General features: G+C 47.2%; 1 protein-coding gene across 22 annotated transcripts in view; it reads right to left on the reverse strand.

Moving 5' to 3' along the window:
- Positions 1–19,555, reverse strand: part of nrxn3b (neurexin 3b) — a 202,895-nt gene that overhangs the window by 30,080 nt on the left and 153,260 nt on the right. For all 22 annotated transcript variants that reach the window (XM_029140711.3, XM_029140715.3, XM_029140704.3 and 19 more), the window contains one exon: positions 3,119–3,290. In XM_029140711.3, coding sequence (XP_028996544.1) covers positions 3,119–3,290 — 172 coding nt within the window. The remainder of the gene's footprint in view (positions 1–3,118; positions 3,291–19,555) is intronic.

Consider the following 19,555-nt stretch of genomic DNA (forward strand, 5'->3'; position numbering starts at 1 on the left):
GAATGTGGATAAAAAGGGAATTTGGGGACAGAAACAGAACAGATCTTAGAGGGTTCTGTTAGAGAGGTGGAATAATTACAGAGAGGGAGGGACAAAGCAGTCAACACACACACAGCCTCGACGCCCACACACAAGAACAGTGTGTGCACAAGTGTAAGCTGACGGATCCACTGCTGTATGGGATCAGTGCGGCTATATTGTTTTATAGATGAAGGGGATTGGGAGGCACAGGCGTCCTTTTCTGTCCTCTCTCTGGCTACAGCCCACTGTTAAAAGACACCGCCTTGTGTGTCTGTTACAGCAAGACGTTTAGGCAAATGCCACATGGGCTCAAAGGCTGTAATCAGTCATCATCGCTGTTGTTTAAGGTCATTCCAGTCGATGGTGAAGGCAAAGTGGCGAAACGTTTAGATACAGCTAAACTAGAATAACGGATAACTTTAACATTGTTCTTATTGTGCGTATGTAGGTCATAAACTCAGAGACCTAAGTAGATTTTGAAAGGGAATTTAAACAATAGTCTGATAGTCATGTCCCAATCATTCTGTTATGTAATAAATTCATTGTTTCAACATCAGCTTTAAACAGCTGTTACACGTGGACTCTGTCTAAGGGTTATTTCTTTCTGCACTTCATACTATTAAATGAAATTAAATCAGTTCTTCTAGACATGTAAACCAAGGCCTATTCTTGAATTATACTGTATCATTGTGATTATACAGTACATACAGTACTTACAGTACAATGCGTAGGTCTAGTTTTCAACGTGACCTACTTATTCTTGTTTTTGCCCTTTAGCCCTGAGCAAAAGTCATGTTATGTTATCTTTGCTCTATGTACAGTAGCTTCATTTGTGTGTCTTGTGTTATTTGCCCTTAGTGCTATAAGCCGCTTTTTAAGCTGGATTCACCCGGCGCCATCTCCTGTCATGGGTGGATTGTTCTCTTACAGCAGGTGGTTGGTGGTTAGTGGTTGGTGACCGAACCCACGCTCTTTTCTGTTTCTTTAAATTAGTCTCCGAGACCATTACGACACATCAGCAGTCTGAGTACATTAAAAAATGTTCCAAAGTTAATACAATCCCATCTTTCTGTTTCATGTTGGGCTGCTGTGCAAGGACAGTAACAAAAAGAAAAGAATTATGTACCAAAGTGCTACAACTTCGGACCAGATGTGACACATTTAGGAAACTACAAAATAAAACTCCTAGTGTTTCTTGCACATACAGGTTTGTATGTAGATCTGTATTTTTTAAGAATAGCCTCTGCTGTTTCTACAGACTTGCAGATACAACTGCAAAAACACCACATGATCTGTCCAACTCTGCTTTTAAAACAGGTAAGAAGCACCTCCTAGAAATCTCTGCTGCCATTAAAGGCAGACCCTAACGTTTGTAGGCCATTACCACTGTTGAGGCGTCCAATTTCCACCACACAAGCCATTCTGCAAGTTGCTTTGACTGACAAGCAATTCACCAAGAACTTATTCTCCAGCAGGTGGAGAGGGCATGCCCGGATCCGGTAACTGTTTATTGAACAACCGGAGGGGCCTCGAGGTGTCTTGCTGCCTTCAAGTTACCCATAACGAGCACGAGAAAGGAGTCGATGCATCTGCCTAACATGTAATTACTCATGAGATGACAACGTCTTTTCAAGCGTGGGCAGGTGAGAGAAAAAAATCAATCGGTGTTGAATTACTATCACTGAGTGTCCTGCAAATTACCTGCGCCGACAAGACAGAAGAAATTACCATGCGTTCGATCCCCCCCTCGACCTCAACTCTATTCCAAGACGGCGGCAGGCGGACAGAGAGGGGAGCAAACCTAAATGAGATCACTTGAATGGAATCCAAAGCTACAACAAAGCGGCAAGGTTTTGGATCATAGATAGTGACAGAGATATGAAGAAACTTTAAAAAAAGTCCAATTTTCTCATTAGCTGGTTCTTGTGTGTGTGATGGGGGACGCCACTCACGTGCGCGCGTGCTGGACTCCCTCCGTATTCTCCAGCATTAACGTGGCTGGAGCTCAGTTATGAAACCCGTCTGGGTTTATCTGGTCAGAGAAAAGCGAAAGACGGCCGACGGCAAAAGAAAGCCAGAGACAGAAGCGATTAGCGTCACCTGCGCTGGCATCGGGCCGAGCCCGAGCAGCGTGCCAGGTCACGGCAGGAGGAGACCCCGGCCTGTCCCCTGCGCAGGCATGCGACCGGGAGCACGCTGTAGGGCTGCTGAGACATAGGCTGAGAAGTGAAAGGGATCAACTCCGATTTGTTTGCGCCGCACCTTAGGGAGCGTCAGCAATTTTGTTTCCGTTTTCCATTTTCTTTTCCTTTTGTACAGTCTCTGGATTCTTGGATGTTTCTGTTCCTGTTAGCTCACATCTGGTGACGCTCTTCGCACAGTTGCCTCTTTTACATCGGTTTCCGTCCTATTATGTCTTTCTGCTATGCTGTAATATCACCCCAGAGATCAATGAAGTTTCGTATGATCTTTTGTCTCTCTAACGTCTCCTTGCCTCACCTGCCACTCCAGAGCCAACTCCATTTAATGGACTGTTAAGTTGAAGCAGAAGCATTTTTCTCCCCGCCCCTCTCTTCTCTCCCCTCTTCTCCCCCTCTCACCTAGCTAGCTGAGCGGCACATCTCTGTTCCAAATGAAGGGAGTGCCCGAGCCTCTGAATGGAACGGGCTCCGTTTGATGACCCTATTTGTATTCCGCGGCTGTGCTGCTTCTGCTGACCTGGGAGGGAGAGATAGAGCCAGGCAGCAGCTCTATCTGGCCAACGGGCCACCCTTGATTTCTGCCTCGATCATCTCTTCGCTTGTCCACAAGCCAAATTCCCTTTCACGCCTCTCCCCGAATTCGGCCAGATGTTGCACAGTTGCACCGCAAGACAAAAGACCGGGGCTCGATGAGCTCCACACCTGCGGAGTGACGGGTGAAGGCACCGGGGGGACATATTTCTGAGGCACAGTATGCATTTGGAGAATAGTGTGTGGAAGATAATGTGACCCCAAGGGAAAGAAATACTGTAGGTGGTGTCCAGTGATTTTTAAAGCTGAATTTTACTCTAGTTCCTAAAGACATTCCACAGACAAAGGACCAGAAGGGGCCGTACCTGCAGGGAAGTGCTCGTTGGCCGGCCAGTTGTCCACCTGCAAAGTGGCGTTGCCTCCATTTCTGGTGAATCGGACCAAATGGTACTTGCCGTCATTTACTGCTGTGCTCGTCTCCTTAACACTGATGTCAACTGTCCCAATGTTGAACGTCACACCGATTTTGCCTTGTTCCTGGAATGAAACAAAGAGAAGGGAAATTAGCATCAAATGCACCGAGGACTCCTGTATTTCGTGTCTGTCCCAGACAGATTTGAGAATCTCAATTGTTGCAGTTCCCACATTGGACCTGTGTGCACTGTTGTGTGGCAATAAATTAATTATACAATGAACTAACTGTAAATAGTTCAATAAAGCTACTTGGATGAATGCCCTCGGCTGCTGCTAATGGTGAACTATTCGGAGAACCTGAGGACGCTATCTCGCTACGCTTCATTATACCACTGTAATGTGATGAAAATAGGCTGCCAGCAGAGATTGTAATGATGAGTAATGCTCCCTGCAGCCTGTCACTGCAGAACTGGCAGGACAGATGCCTTTTCTGCCGTGGCCCCTCACAAACAGTACGAATAACATATGTTTTGTTTTAGCGCCTAATGCTAAAGCGCTTATAGCAAGCCTATAAATCGAGCAGCCTCCCCATCATTTCCCGTTTCCTCTCCGAGTGACACTGGCTAATTCTCACGAGCCGCCCCACGTGTTCTATCGCGGGGCCGCTCGCGGACGCGTGGGCGTTGGGGACCAAAGGTTTCCGAGCGGAGGCAGGACTCGAGTGAGCGGCGGTGAGGAACGGCCGTGTTTTCCGTGTCATTTGTTTTAATCCCCCACAGGGAATCTCTCAGTGTAATTACCTACTTTAGAAGCCCGGAGCAGAGGGACGGTTTCTCATAACAAAGCCGAAATTACCAAAGTCTGCACAGGGGACAGACACGCGGCCCTAATTGATCAGCTGAGACGCGGGTCCTGCGCGGTTTTAGCCGTACAGACTGTGAGAATGTCAAGTCAGACTGAACCACAGTCATCAGCACAAAAGATTTCAACCACTTAAATGACACCAGGCTTAAATCTGCTGACCTCGACTTAATGTTGGACTCTTAACACAGTGGAGGAACATATTAATAGGGCCACTCTATTCTTAACACAAACCCTCGTGCTTTTACTCTTCAAATATGGGCCAAGATGAATATTATCATAGAGCAACACACCGGGTTGTGATGGCAAGCTGAGGGTACAGTAATAAATGCAGTGTGGCTTTTCACTGATGCTGCACTGGCCTTTACAGTATGTTTTGTTCTTGTGCAGCAGATTCTGCTGAGTTAGTTACTCTGCATGCTTTAATAAAAAAGAAATACACACAAGATCAATAGGGAACAATTTCAAAATCAAGTTGTCTACTAGTGGCTCTCAATTTTTCCCCTCTAATTTAATGTAGATGGAGTGGACCCACAAGTAGAAAAGTGGATTTTGACTGAAGTCCAGTTTCAGGAGGGGTGATGTTCTGCTCCCTCTCACTTACGGTAAAACATCCTTTGTTCGTTCGCACTGAAATGCAAGGTGGCTCTCCTCTAACAAATCAACCTAGCTAATAATGGGAAAAGAATGTCACCAAAGACACGAGAACGCCATCTCCTGAAAGCCAGGCTAGGACTCAGAGTGGGAGTCAGACGAGCAGAATATCCAAATGCGCACTTAATGTCTCTGTCTGACGGCGTGTAAATGGGCTCTTAATTTAAGTAGTTGTCATTAAAACCCGGGTGAAACACACAAATGCAAATTCGAAGCGTGCGTGCGTGTGTGTGTGAGTGCGCGGACACGCACGCCACTTATCTGGCAGGGAACGCACATAATCCGTGTACCTGGACGGGCTTAGGCCCGCGCACGAGCACGTTCCTGATTTAATGTGACAAGGTGACGTTCAGCGCGTGTGTGTCTGTGCCGTGAGAAGCGTCGCTAAAGCATCCCGGCCCTCCTGACTAATGACAGGACCTTTCCCCGCTATGGAAAAAAAAAAACAACATGTCTCATGGTCTGAGTGCACACAAAGTATAGACAGACACATCAGCGCTGGTACATCGGCTGTGACCTTCAGAGGCTCTGGCAGCCGCCGTCCTCCCATGTAGTCGCATCAAAGCCACATCAGCGACGCACTAATACCTACAAACAAAGACAGATCGTCACCCCCCTGGCCCTGGTACAAACAAACAACAAAACACAACTATTGTACACCTCAGAGTGCCTTTGGGCAGCGTGCAGGGAAGCAACTGTGTGTGTGGCGGCAGCAGCAGCCGCCTCACCCTCTCGTCCCCCTCCTCCCCCTGTTGTCCGGCCACCCTCTGGACAACAACCCACCCCTGCGCTGCGGCGGCGCTTGACTGACAGATCCAATTACGTTTTTTATTGGCCTGTCACTCGCCAGGCGGGAAGGCACTTCATTGTCTCCTGAGCAAAGAGGAAAAATGGCTATTGTTCTCTTAGTGAAAAAGATGATGGCCGCTATTCCAGGCGTAAACAAATGATGCGCGGAAAATCACTTCCGAAGCGTACACACGTTTGAATGCGAGCGGACACACACACACACACACACACACACACACACACACACACACACACACACACGCACGCACACAGCTACAAAGTCACAGAGTGTAACCTTCCACTGAGGGAAAGTCAGCCTTTGAGAACTAAATATGAAATTACTGTAGGAGAAGTGGTAATTTCCTGCTAAGATGTGCTAAGGCCCTTTTATAGTCTAACGTGCCCCCACATTCTCTTTATATGCCAATCACCAACACGACTGTTTCACCGCCATAGGAACAGAATGAGATTATGTTGGCAGTTTGTGCGTCACTTAAGTGTACAATATGTGTGGGCATGTTGTGTTCACGCTCTGTGTAACTAAGACTGATAAATGTAACCCCCCCCCCCTACCTCACCTCGCTCGCCCAACCCCCTCCCCGCTACGAGCTGGCACGCGGGACCGCCGTAGCTCCCCACGTGACCCGGCACGCGCTGACATCAGTAATCAGGCACCGCCGCGATCCAATTCAGGCCCGATCGATGCCTCCAACACATGGAGTGCCGCGGGCAGAGTGGGAGAGGGGGAATCACTCAGAGCGGCGGTGGGCCGTCATCACAGGCCCACGGTGGACGAGGCGCTCACAATAGACCCCCGTCTGAAGCTCTGCTGAGGCCACGGGCCGGGTCGGATAAATGCACCTGAAGGTCGTTTTCAGTTCAGTTCTACTGGAGGGGGGGGTCAGCTGACGGTAAATATGGTGCAACAGCGAAGATATGAATACATTTGTGTTGTGCCATATAGCGTCAGTGAGAAAATGTGCACTCAAAGCATGTTAAGGTCACAGAATGTTATTAAAGCGGGAGTTATTTCTCTCAACAAAAGGTATTGGATTGCAATCAAACCTTAAATGAAATCTGGTACGAGCAAAGGGTAGTTGTAGTGAGATCATTCCAGTGGATCTATATTAAGTCTCTGCTGGGATGGAGAGAGACCTGAAATCAAGAACGTGAACACGTCCCAGGGCGGGAGTTCGGGTTACATATCCACCCTTTCATCTGACATCAGCGCTCAAGTTAGCATTTGTGGTCGAGGGGGGGGGGGGCATCAAACCTGGATCATGGAAGCGGCGGAAGCAGAATCAATAGAGTGGAGAACTAGGACAACATGAGAAGCGCGGGATTGATGCACCTGGCCTTCACGGTGCCAAAGCTATTTATCATCAGTAATTGACAGAAATAAGTCATAGACGGCGCAGTGATTTGTAGCTGTCGGCTCCTCTGCGCGCGCGGCTGTGGAGTCAGCGGGTTGCTACAGGGCAGCATGTCAGTGGCTGCTGGACGTTTATCTGTCTGCGCTGGCGCTTAATGGCTGTCATTTGCGCAGACAACTCCACAGGCCCTGGACCAGATCCTGGCATGTGTTTGAGATTTCTTTTAATTTTAAAAACAAATGTCTCGGGAGGAGTCAAACCGTTGACCATCTAGTCCACGGACAAGCGCTTCTCCTACTAGATACTAGACATTTAATTTTCACGCTGATCAACCAAGCAATATGTCTGAAATCAAAAAACCAAGATGTATTTTACTTTCGATAGCTCAGAACACACTGACAGGTTCCACGGAGGTATTTCTGTGATAGAAAATTGTTTCTTTGAAAACCTGGTACATGGAGATCTGCAGATCGCACAGAGTAACAAGGCCACTGACTCTGAGAAGCGAGAACTGTCAGCGTCTTCATGAAAATGTTCCCTCTCCCGACTCCCAGGTAGACGGTAGGAGTCTCAGTTCATTTGATTCAGTTTTTTCGCTGCTACTGTAAATAATTGTTTTGTGTCATTTGCAGTAGCTTCATGTTGATTTCACCCACTATAGTCTAACTCACAGAAACTAGTGACTTTGGCCAACAGTGAAAGAGGCAAAGTTTGAAAAGCATGAAAAAAGGGAAAGGCATACATATTTTAATGTCATGAATATATTTGATATCCATACAGCTGTTCAAAGCAGTGATGCATATCAAGTGCTGCTGACAGACAAGGACCACAAAGAGCCACTCATGGAGGAAAGGCCTGCTACACAGCTTCTACTTTCTCACATTAGCAGCAGGCCGAGGAGCTCAGGCCTCCTGGCTTTGCAGCGCGGCAGCCTTAATGCACTACTCAAGTAAACATTGCTCTGAAAACTGTGAAACCCTATCAATCATTAATTGGCTTCAAATGCTCATCCAGACATTCACAATGCGCCGCGCGGAGGCCTGAAATATTGATCGCACCTAAAAGAAGCCAGTGGTCCAACACGGGCCGCATTTCACACCTGGGCGAGTCGGCAGCAGCTTCAGAGAACGGACAGGAACAAAATGGCTTCCCCATCGCCCCACTCCGTGCCGCCGTGGGTAATTGCTGGGATAATACCAGCGAGTGCACCGGCTGGACGGGTAATGTGCGGGAGTGCCAGCCGGCGTTAGCCCTGCCGGAGGAGGAATCATTGCATTTTTAATCCAAACACAAGCAGCGTTGCCGGGGAAGGTAATGGCTTTGACTTCTGCGCTCAGGCTCAATGTCAAACTCCGAGTCTCACTCTTTGATCCTCTCGCTGCAGAATATGAATCGCGCAGGGTCAGCCTTATCAATTATTTACACCCACTCTCTCTCTATTTCCTGTTTGTCCGCTCTTGTGGCTGTAACTTGCCCTGACACTAATGGCGGACGACCTAGTGAAAACATTTATCAATGTTACCGCAGAGTCCTTTCTAACTCTATACTATCACTTTCAGCCTTTTGGAACTTAGAGTACTGACACTGCACTGATCCTAATCATCACCAACATACTTTACTGTCTGTCTGGCTCCGGGCTGCACTTCCACTAAAGTCACTGGATGAAACTTTGCCGCAGCCTGTACTTTCATTCAAGTGGTTTATTTTCATCTGTTTTACTAGATTTTATTAGGTGAAACTCTGGGATAGCACACTTTCTGTAAATTTGGTAGATAAATACCATTAAATAATCTGAATTGGCTGATAGTTTTGGTATGAAAACTTCTGTATAGTCAAACTTATGCCTCTATTTATAAAAACAGAATTTATTAGCGTATTAACTCAAATGCTTGCTTTTGTATTTTGAAGGAACAAATAAAAGCTTACACCATTTGTTATGGGTATTCCTCATTAAATTGTACTACAGTACGCTTCAAACACCAACAACCATCATCATATGCAAACCTGGCCTCAGCCACACTGATGTACTGTACACTCAGGTCTGCCATGGACCCAGTCATATTTAACTTGACCTGAGCTGTTTGAATCTATTTGAATATTGTTGCATTGTCCACTAAAGACGCCTGGACTGGGCCGGGCCGGGCCGGGCCGGGCCACGGTCCTTGCGTGCCAGGGGGCTCATTTAGGCCAAAAAAGAAAAAAACAATAAATAGGATTTGTGCTGGACGGAATAATATGCTGTGAAAGTCCATTAGGGACTAGGCTAATGAAATTGAAACAGCTTGGTGATCAAATTAGAATCTGTTTGGCAGATATTTAATTTAATGTGCTGCTGAATTCGAGCACTTTCTATTTGGTGGAATCCAGTGCACAATAAATCAATCGGGAACGCAACTCATCCTACCTCCCCCTCTCCTCTTCTTTTTCTGAAATTAACAACTTTCCAGCGACTTTATTTGCGGGAAGCCTAAAAGCATCTTCTGAAACAAAAACAGCATAAAAGCAAAGACTCGCTTCGCTTATCACGCAAAGAGACTTCAGCTTTGACCTTTCGGTGTGTTTTCCCATAGAGAATACTTTCAGTCACAATCACATGCATCGCTGCAGCTGCTTGGTAAAGAGTCACCGGGTGAAATTATTTGAATAGACACAGAAAAGATTTTCGCTTGTTTGAAGAGCTGCCCTCTGTATTTTGCACGCTCTCCTCACCATGTCAGGGCTAATATGCAAAGCAAAACCACAGTGGGAGAAAGGGAACGATGGAGGAAAAAAAAGAAGCTATTTCAGTGGCTATTATCCAAGTCAACACAAGCGATGGTAAATATTACAAGAGATGCCGTTTCGAAACATGCACGCATGCTACAGACACCCGCTGTATTAATATGAGATGGACGTAGCTGCTCTTTCGTCTGGTGTGTCGTAGCCATGAACGCGTCTTTGAACGTCGAGCAAAGCTTGGGCCGCGAATCACCGAGTGTGAAAAAACAGATAAAGATGTTTAAGGGGAGAGAGAGAGATGCAGCTCTGCATCCATCTGTTTATTCAAACATACAGTGCTATTCTGGGCACGCACTTCCAGGCACAAACAGACGGGCTGATGAATGTAAATACACACACAAATGGGTGTTTTTTTTTTATTTTGTCACAGCCCTTGTTTGTCCAATGTTGCCTTTGCACACTGCATTAAAATTAGAAGTGCTAACACCCACATGCCCGGGAACAGGTGTTAAAATGCTAATGCTAATGGCTGGCATCTACCCTAGACGCCGTTCCGAACCATCATCCCACTATGTCGCTCTATGGATTGTGGAGGGCGAGCGGGGGGCGGCGAGAGAGGTGCTCGTTACCCAATCACACAAGGTGATGAGGCAGGAACAAGAGGGCTTTCTCGGCTGCAAGCTGGAGGGGGGGGGGGGGGGGGTCAGTGGCCAACATTGGCACCAAAGCTAGTTGGACTGCCCCAAAACATGCTGGCAAACACAGGAGTGGGTGGTCCGTTGCCAAGGGTAACCTGTCGCGGATCAAGACCCTCGCCCGCTCAGGTGTCAGGGATGAAGGTGGAGGCGACGGAACGCAGGGAGAGGAGGATGATTCATGGGATGAAAGTGAAGATAAACACACTAGTTAGACATGAGACTATGAGGTGAGCTGAGAGGAGAGAGCACTAGGCAGCCGGTCCCAGCCACACGTCTACGTGAAGAGGAGACTCATTTTATTTTGATTTGAGATTCATTTACTCTCGAATCCACCGAGTCTCTCCGCCGCGATAATAACAATTCGTGGGTCGCCCGCTCCCACTAAGCGCTGCAGACGAAGATTGCCGCTGTTTAAATTCGCACCATTTGCGGCGTAATTGCTTCGGCTCGGCAAGTTTATGATTCGGTAGGAAGATGAAGTGCCATAAAAGACGGGTTTGATGGAGACAGAGCACAAAACAACAGGCGCGCGACCCCCTCGCACGGCGGTTAGCGCCACAAAGCCCTGTTTACTGTACGGCACAGGCACGTCTCCTTCACTACTGTACAGTCTGGAGGAATGTCATTCCTGCGCTTCCTGCCTGTTATCTTACACAATCGACCATACACTGCTGACCTTTCCCAGTTGTGACCTTTTACACCTGTCTAGTTTGAGCTGTGTTACGGTGCAGACCCGGGTCGTTTCTCCAGAGCTTTACCTCCGCTCTCAAATGGCGTGTTCAATTCTAATTTAATAAAAAAAAAAAAGTCAATAGTGGAAAATAAGTCAAAATAAGATTTTGTGCAGGTGAATTTTCTTCTACTGAATTAAAAACAACTTTCAAATAAACTTTCCTTCTGCGTTGTTCATATTAAAAAACCTTGTGTTTCACGCTGATCGTGTCATCGCATCCTTCTCTGATGAACTGGCATAAACCTAGTAATGTCATATCTAATAATGATTGGTCACAATAGGCTGAGGCATGTACGATTTCGAGTTTTATTGCCTTTTGTGGGGATTTCTCCTTCGTCTCTCGTGTTTACCTCCTCCTCTGCCAGACGCTGCGGTGTGACCTGCGCTGAGCCAATCAGACATACGAATCGACGCCTCGACGGACCAAACGTAGCGGCGAAGTCCAAACCGCCCTGCAGCGACGGCTCGGGCCCCACGCTGGGCGACATATGCCTGCTCTGTGTGCAAGGCTGTCCTGTCAGCTTGATACTGGTCACCGGTCCAAGTCTCACTTTGCATTCATTCATTTCCAATTCATGGCCACACTCGGCGCATTAGAGCTGTGCTAAATCGACCAGAACCATATCAAACTCCCTGGAATGCATTAAAGAGATGATGAGCTCTGGTGATTGATAAAAAAGTCCTTTTTGAAGCCACCATTTGACCGCCTGTCAGGCTGATTCTTACATCAGCATGTGAGTAATTACGCGGAGTATTGTGTTAATGAGATGATTGTTCTCAACGAAAAAAGGAGTCGGCAAAAACACATTTTTTTATATAAATAAGTCAAGCTACTGTATCAGACCCCCTGCTGCTAAGCACAGTGGGAGACCTCAGCTTCACTCTAAATGAGTCGGCGCTGGTGGGTGTTTCGAGACCACTGCGAGGTGATAGGGGACAGAAAGCAGCAGAGAAAGAGAGACGGGACGAACGCTCACACAGGAGCCGTAATCAGACAGAGAAACTAGGGATGCGGGGAACGCGACGCGCTAAAATGGAGAGATGAATAGCCACGATCTAAAATGGCTGAATAAACAGGAAGGAATCTAGGTCGGTCCGTCTCTCCCACTTGAAGGAACACTGAGGCAAGTGTCCTACTTCCTGAGCGCTTTGGACACTTTCAGGCCAACTTGCTGTCAAACTGACCCTCCCCAGCATTTCTGGATATGTTCCACTCATAACGCCAGTTAAAACAAATAAAACAAAGTGTTATTTCTCATCCATAACCACAAAATAGCAGCACATTTGCATTCGCGCCCGTCGTTGCTGCGTGGTCGTCCTTCCTTGTCAATTATTCCTCATAATTATTTTTTTTCCCAGCCATTTCCAAAAGGCATTATTTTTCACGAAATTAATTGGGCCCAAAAGTAATAAGGCACCAGTCATTTTAAAGGCAATTTTCTCTTCCATAATATGAAACTGCTAAAAAGATAAGTGCGTATCAAAGGCTCAGCAGATAGCGCTCGTTGCCGCGCTCACAATTAAGGGAGCTGCATGCAACGGAGAGGAGGCATGAAATCTAGGTGATTGGAATGCAGGCAGATGCCGGCGTCGCTCAGAAAGACGCCATTAATGCTAATCGCGGCTGCAAATGATTGATTACGCCGATGCCTGTGTGCGTCGTTGGGAGCGACGCAGGGACGTGGACCCACCTGGTCGGCGTGCGCGGCCACAGAACCCGCTTCATCTGGATGAAGGCAGTGGCGTGATGCGAAAGCATTGTGTGGAAAGCTGTGTGTTTTTCTGCTAAAGCTAAGAGGTAATGGTGAGCTGGAGAAAGCGACAATTATATTGTCTTGCGAGACAGTGAGGATGTGTTTTTCTCTCTTTAAATGTCACACTGGCTCTCAAGGTCTGTCCTAGTTCAGCCTGTGTCATCGCTCCAGGACGAAACTGCAAAAAGAGGATTTTTACACAATAATCAAGGAATTTAAAATGATCCTTCTCTTTAGAAGACTAGGCGGTTTCCCTCTGCTGCTACCACACCCAGTGCTTTGGGAGGATCAGGGGAGGCAGCGAGCTCCATCGCAAACAGGTGACAGGCGGTTTAGCTGTTTCTTAAGACCTCCCTGAACTCCCAGAGGAGCTCCTTCGCCTCCCAGTTCATCCGCCCCACCGACGCGGGCGCCCGCCCACCAACACTGTCTCCGTCCGCCGAGCGCAGCTACACGCATCTAGGTGATGCCCTGCGAGATGCTGCAGAAGCTCAGGCCCAGCCAGGCGCGGGGGGGTGTCCGTCATCTCGGCCTCGCTGTCGGCTGAGTTTATCTGTCATAGGCGGCGGCGTCCTTACACCGCCGTCCCCGAGGGGAGATTAGCCACGCCGCACTGGCTCCCTCCTCCTCCATCTCCCCCCCCCCTCTCTCTGTATCTGTTGCTCCTGTCTGCTTCCCACTCCCCCATCAACACCCCCACCCCCCCCCTAGCTGTCGCCGTCCCTGTCCTCCATCTCATTCTCTCCGCCTCCACCCTCCTTCTCCTCCGTCCTGCCATTTGTCAGCGTGCGCTCCACTGAGCCAGGGCCGCCAATCGGTTACAGCACAGTCGAGTGGGAAGGTCCACCAGGATCACAGATGAGCCTCCTTGTGCATTTAGCTCAGGTTATAGCACAAACATGCACTTCAATTCCTCCTCCCCACCAGAGCTGACATCTAAGCTGGTGAAATAATGTCATGTTTTGCTTTACTTTATGTCAAGAGCACACAGATGCCACTACCCATCTCTATTGTTTGTCTCTTCCCAGCTTCCAGACATAAGTGGGACGGATTTCTGCAAAACGTTTAAAAAAAATGTACCTTCTTGAAGTTCACTGTCGGTAGCATTCATCTGCAAACGCTTGGATGATAAAGAGCCATTTAAGAATGCAAAACGTGTCAAAGAGCTGCAACCAGTTAAACAATAATTGCACAAACAGTGAAGCCCTGCAGCATCCATACAGTAGCTATAGTCTGTGGGCACACAAAGCTCAAATACACTGCAGCCAAAACAAGTTTTAATCTCCTCTCTGCCAGCTCTGCAGAAGACTATTTCTCCCAGTGAATTTTATAATTAGAGCGTTATCCAACTTGTGCCATCCCCCGAGTGGCAGCGTTGGCACACGAGAGGAGAAGGCCCCTCGGAGGCTTTTCTAAGCAAAAGGCGTATGTAATGAGTCATGAGGTCTCTCTTCGCTCCAAATGACATTAATTGCTGTCCAGGCAGAAGGCTGCTGGAGAACGGCCAGCACATGTGCAGGTTGGGGGGGTTCCGGGGGAGCGGCAGCCACATTTCGTCTCACCTAAAACGTGTGCATCACGCGCGGCTTAAGAGCGGTCCTTTACCAAAGAACTGTTTTATCTGTGTTTTTGGAGAGCGCGGCCAAATACAGTAGCTGGGCTGGTTCAACCGTCTTCTTCTGTGAGGGTGGATGAAATAAACCGAATGTGAAGAAGGAATGAATTCCCAACATGAAACGCATGAACGTGCTTTCATGCATGTGACACCTATGTGCTGACTGGTCCTGTCATGGCCACAGGCTTGTAGGTTCCAGAGGGTAGGACGGGGGGGGGGGGGGGGGCTATCACACAAACACAGAGCGCTGACCCTGTTTTGACTTTTCAGACCGAATGTGCATATCAAGTGCAACAGTGCAACAAGAAAAATAAGCAAATTCCTGATTTTAAAATACTTTTCCTTGTTTTTCAGATTTAAATCTGCTGTGACACTTTGTTGGAAACTGCATTTCACAGGTTTTTTTAATTTCGTCAGGGGGGCAAACCACTGAAAACTGAGACTCATAGGAGACCAATTAAAAAGCAGCGGTCAGAATCAATGTAGAGTAAAGCTGCAATATCTCAACCGCTGGTGCTAATGTGGGGGGAAACACCATCTCCTACTGTATACGGCCACCACTGGCTGCTCACTGGTGGCCGCCCAGCTCCACACCTACAGTAGGTTTGTCAAAGCGGCGGTGGATGAACCATGACATCATCACTTCATCATACAGTACACATGCATTCAGAGGTAGCAGCTAAACTGGTTTTCATGTTTGAATATTCTTAAATAAAAACTACAAATACTATACCTGAAAACAACAACATGGGCAATTATGTATTTCTTTTTATTGTTTTTATTATGTTGTTGTTGAATTTTATCCATGACTGATATTCAGAACTTAACAGATGTTCAGCTGACCTGCTGTGCCCTGACTTTGGTTTCAACTAGTTTACGAAGCCAATTCATAATTAAAAATGCGCCCTTCTCCCTAGAATTAGTACAACAGTACACAGCCCTTTTCTTTTATTCAAATCTGTTAGCACTTCTTGTCTGATTAGCAGGGGAATTATAGGACCTGAGACACAGCAGCTAGACGGGACTTTGAGATAGCTGCACATCAGATAAGGATAAGACCACCTGAAAAAACGCATCACGCATTGATCATCGTTTTGAAAACAAGAGCAGATTCTTCCACTGTGTGATTCTGTGTGTGTGTGTGTGTGTGCGCGTGTCTAAAACAGATAGAATGCTTTTGCAAACCTGGAGCTCACACAAAAAATAGAAAATATGCTTTCCCCATAATAAAGACAGAGGAAATGGTGTGGGGCAAAGGAAGAGCAGGACAAGAGAGGTGGAGGAGTTAGCTGTCACGTCCTTGGCCACCTGCCCCACTGCCTGCCCAGATCGATAAAGCCCTAAGATACGCTCTATAACCTTATTCAGTGCTCGTAATAATTCCATATAAGAGACATCCAGAAGGAAATATCTTTTATCCTTATAGATTGGTTTTCTGATGATCCCAGCTTCATAAAAAGTCTTTTGTCTCCTTGTCAATAGCGCTTTGTCATCGTGAGAGTCAATAATAGGAGGATTAAATAAATACAAACTCGCTCCTGGTAAAATGCACAGGTACTCACTTTCACATTTTCACTCCATGTGTGAAGGAGCTTTGCACTCAAATTTGATCCTCTCTTTTTTTTTATCAGTGAGCGCAAGAGAGAGAGAGAGAGAGAGAGAGAGTGAGGCAACTTCTTACTAGTTTCCCCCCTCTTCTCGCAAGCAGGAGCTTAATCCCCCATGAATACATTTGCAGTGTGTATGTATGTGTATGTTTGTGAGTGAGCCAATCTGCCACACTGTCGCTAATATTGAAGGCAGGGGAATTTTTTTTTTCTCGCCTTCTTTCCACTAGATTTATTTTCTAATGTTGACGTTTATCACTTGAGCGGGCCTGCAATTCATCATCCCCTTTTCTTGTCGATAATCCGAAAGGGAGTCAATTTGCTAAAATGTGAATCATTCGCTCTTACTCCCCTGCTCGCTCGCTCCGTCTTGCCACCCGCCTCTTTGTCCTGCCGGGGCTCAGGTGAGGGATGACAGGGGAGCACACAGTGGCTGTAAACGGCTAACGCCGAGCCGCGCGGGGGGGATTTGGCAGCGTCTTTGGAGGTGAAACGGCGCCTCGGCTCGCGTGCGAGGTGCACCTCGATCGATTCCAAATCCCTCTGATCTTTCATTAGGTGCTCGTCACAAGCGGCGCCGCTCATCCCTTTAACCACACAGCGCGCCGCAGCGTCTGGGGCCGAATAAATGGAGGAAATTATGAAATGCTGCTGCAGCCGCTCGTCGACTGAAGTGACGCGCTTTGATGTCAGATGGCATCTGTCTCCAATGAGAAAGTGGAGCTTAAAGACCGGCCTTCAGCTGATAAATGAAATGAAAAGTAAATACTACTGTAAGTCAGTATTATTTCATTTTTATTACATACAGTAGCTGTACTGGGAGGTCAAGAGGTCAAGGTCCTAACCCTTGACCCAACTGTGCATAAAGAATTGTTAATTCTTAGATAACTTGCTCAACATTACTAGACTCAGTTCTTCTCCTGCTACTGTATAAACCCATTTTCAGAGTTTTACGCTGAAATAGCCACTGCTCAAACGGCCACATTCTCTCTACACCTCTGGATTTACCACTGGCCTCTACCAGGAGGTTTAGTAGAATCATTTCTTTGCACTGCAGCTGAATTCAAAGCAACTGACCGCAGCGCTTCCAGCGCTCCCAATCCGGCCTTTAGTGTGAAAACAAAAGCACTGAATCACTGTGGAGGGGAGGGGAAGGAAAAGATAAGGAAGGCCGGGACGTATGAGGGAGAAAGTGGGTGGATGGTGGAGCTGGTGGTGGGGCGGCGGCGGCGGAGCGAGACAGCAAGGCAACACATAATTTGGGATTCACAGCCAATGTGCTTGTGTGCTGAGACCTATCTGAGCCAAGTTTGTCTCTGATGCTGCTCTGAATTCTAAAATACCCGCATCTCTCTATCTCGCTCTCTCTGCGTAACTCTCTTTTCCTCCCACATCTTTCTATTCTCCCATCCCCTCTTTTCCATTCAGCCGCTTGTATTTGTTCTACTTTCGGATGTACGCGACGCTCCACCCGCTGCCCCCTTTCATCTTCTCCTTCTGTCTCTTCATCAGCGTGAGAATGGGATTCGTGTCGTACCGTGAAACTGTGAAAACACGAGCGTCCTCCAGAGGGGTGTCTGTCAGAGAGCAAAGCGGGGAGAGGGAGCCACGCTGTTTGTTGGTTCTCGCTGAATTTTTCATCTTAATCCATGAAACTTACATCACCGTGGCCACAGACCACATGAGTACATTGTAATGATGTTCCTGCAGTAATGTTTGTCCAGTTTGAACACTCATTACTTGCTGTTGCTCTGCTGAGATGGGAATAGGAGGATGATACTGTGTGTGTGTGTGTGTGTGTGTGTGTGTGTGTGTGTGTGTGTGTGTGTGTGTGTGTGTGTGTGTGTGTGTGTGTGTGTGTGTGTGTACTACATAAACTGCTCCCCCTGAAGTGCCTTTGGCTGACACCGATGACAGACAGATGTCCCCGAAGACTCATGTTTGAAGTGTCAGCGCCGGAGCACCGAGGTGTAAGAATTCGTTGAAGAACGCGTGCGTCTGTATATGCATGCGGTCGTAGCTGCGAGTGGAGGAACGGGCGAGAGAGCGAGCGTGTGGGTGGGCGAGCGAGAGGCGCGGAGCGGGGAAATAAGGAGCACGGCCGCTCGCGTTACATATGTTCGCGCGCATCCATGCGTTCGCTTGTTTGAGGGGGGGGGGGCGACACACAACATGAAAAGGCTTTTGGTGTAATGTGCATTTAAGTGCGTCTGTTTCCAGTCAAAGCGAAGGTGTCCGCTAATTAATTATTAATAGCAGACATCAAACTCTCAGCGTCTGCCTTGATTTTCCGGTGCTAAGTCACGAATGGCTGTGTTACGCAACCAGAGGACAAACTACATCTGACCAGAGACACAGGCAGAGAATTTCATTTCTGCTGCTCGTGCAAATGTGATTCAATATTGAGAACGATCTGAATGGCAGACGGGTCTGATTGTAGGTGTCATCATTGTTCTAGCTGCAAAATCCAGAAACGTGTATTACAGCTGCAATTTGCCCATAAAACCATTGCTGAGGCACTGGAGAGTGTCCACGCTGGGAAAATAGCAAAGCCAAAATCAGACAGGAGTTAGAAGTGGAACTTAATTGCATGTTTTCTTTCCTCCAGTAGTAGTAAGACATGACTGGATAACAAACCAGGCAAAACAGACTAATGCCCCGAGGTCCCAGGCTCCCAGGGACCCATTAAGTCCCAAGTTCACTGCATGTCAGTTGCTACTAATTAATTCAGATGTAATTAATTAATTTCTTTTGCAGTTTTACATAAATAAAATCAAACTGATCCAGGTTTTGAGTTATTACTTAATCTTGGAGCCCTGTTTGGTCGGCAAGTAATTATTTCAGATAATTCTGTGTTTCAAATAAAACATAAAGGGTGGAGATAGAGGAATCCGTTTTTTCCCCATTACTGGTTAACTGGCTTGATATCCACACCAATATTCACCTTATTACCAGCTATCAGCTTCCACTGTCAGTGTGACCTTTAGGTTTAATACTTTATTTAACGCGCCGCGTTTGCCACCATCCTTGTAGGCTCCTATAGTACATAAAGATTCACCTCACACACACACATGTCCACGCGCCATCTGGTAGCTTGTGTGCTGGTTAAGCTCAGCCTGCTGTGAAAAGCCATTATGTCAACAGTGCTGCCCTAAGGGACGGCGACGCACCAATAATCTACTGCTTTATATCGACAAAGCAGCCGCTGTAAGTGACAATGATGTTCTCGCCCTGACAACATTTACTGCAGTTATTATTAGTTACTTTAACTACGAGCTGTAAAGTGAAATAATACTAGTCTGTAGTATGAGCTGTAAAATCTGAATAATAAAGCAGTGAAGACAGGAATGACTGCTGTTCTGCTGCAGAGAATTACTTATTTGTCATCAAGCATACAAATAGTGCACATACTGTAGTTGTGGAAACAGCTGTGAGGCATATTTTCCGTTTCTTTATTTCCGTGTGGGGAATCAAATGTGGGAGGTAAGCAAATACAAAGTCGAATAAGGAGCTGTAATGTTATCAGAGGGCATGAGACGCAACCTCCATAATATCCATCTTTCCCTGCCGAGGAGGAGGGAACTTG

Source organism: Betta splendens, chromosome 24 (assembly GCF_900634795.4).
Source record: "Betta splendens chromosome 24, fBetSpl5.4, whole genome shotgun sequence".
NCBI classification, from domain to species: Eukaryota; Metazoa; Chordata; class Actinopteri; order Anabantiformes; family Osphronemidae; genus Betta; species Betta splendens.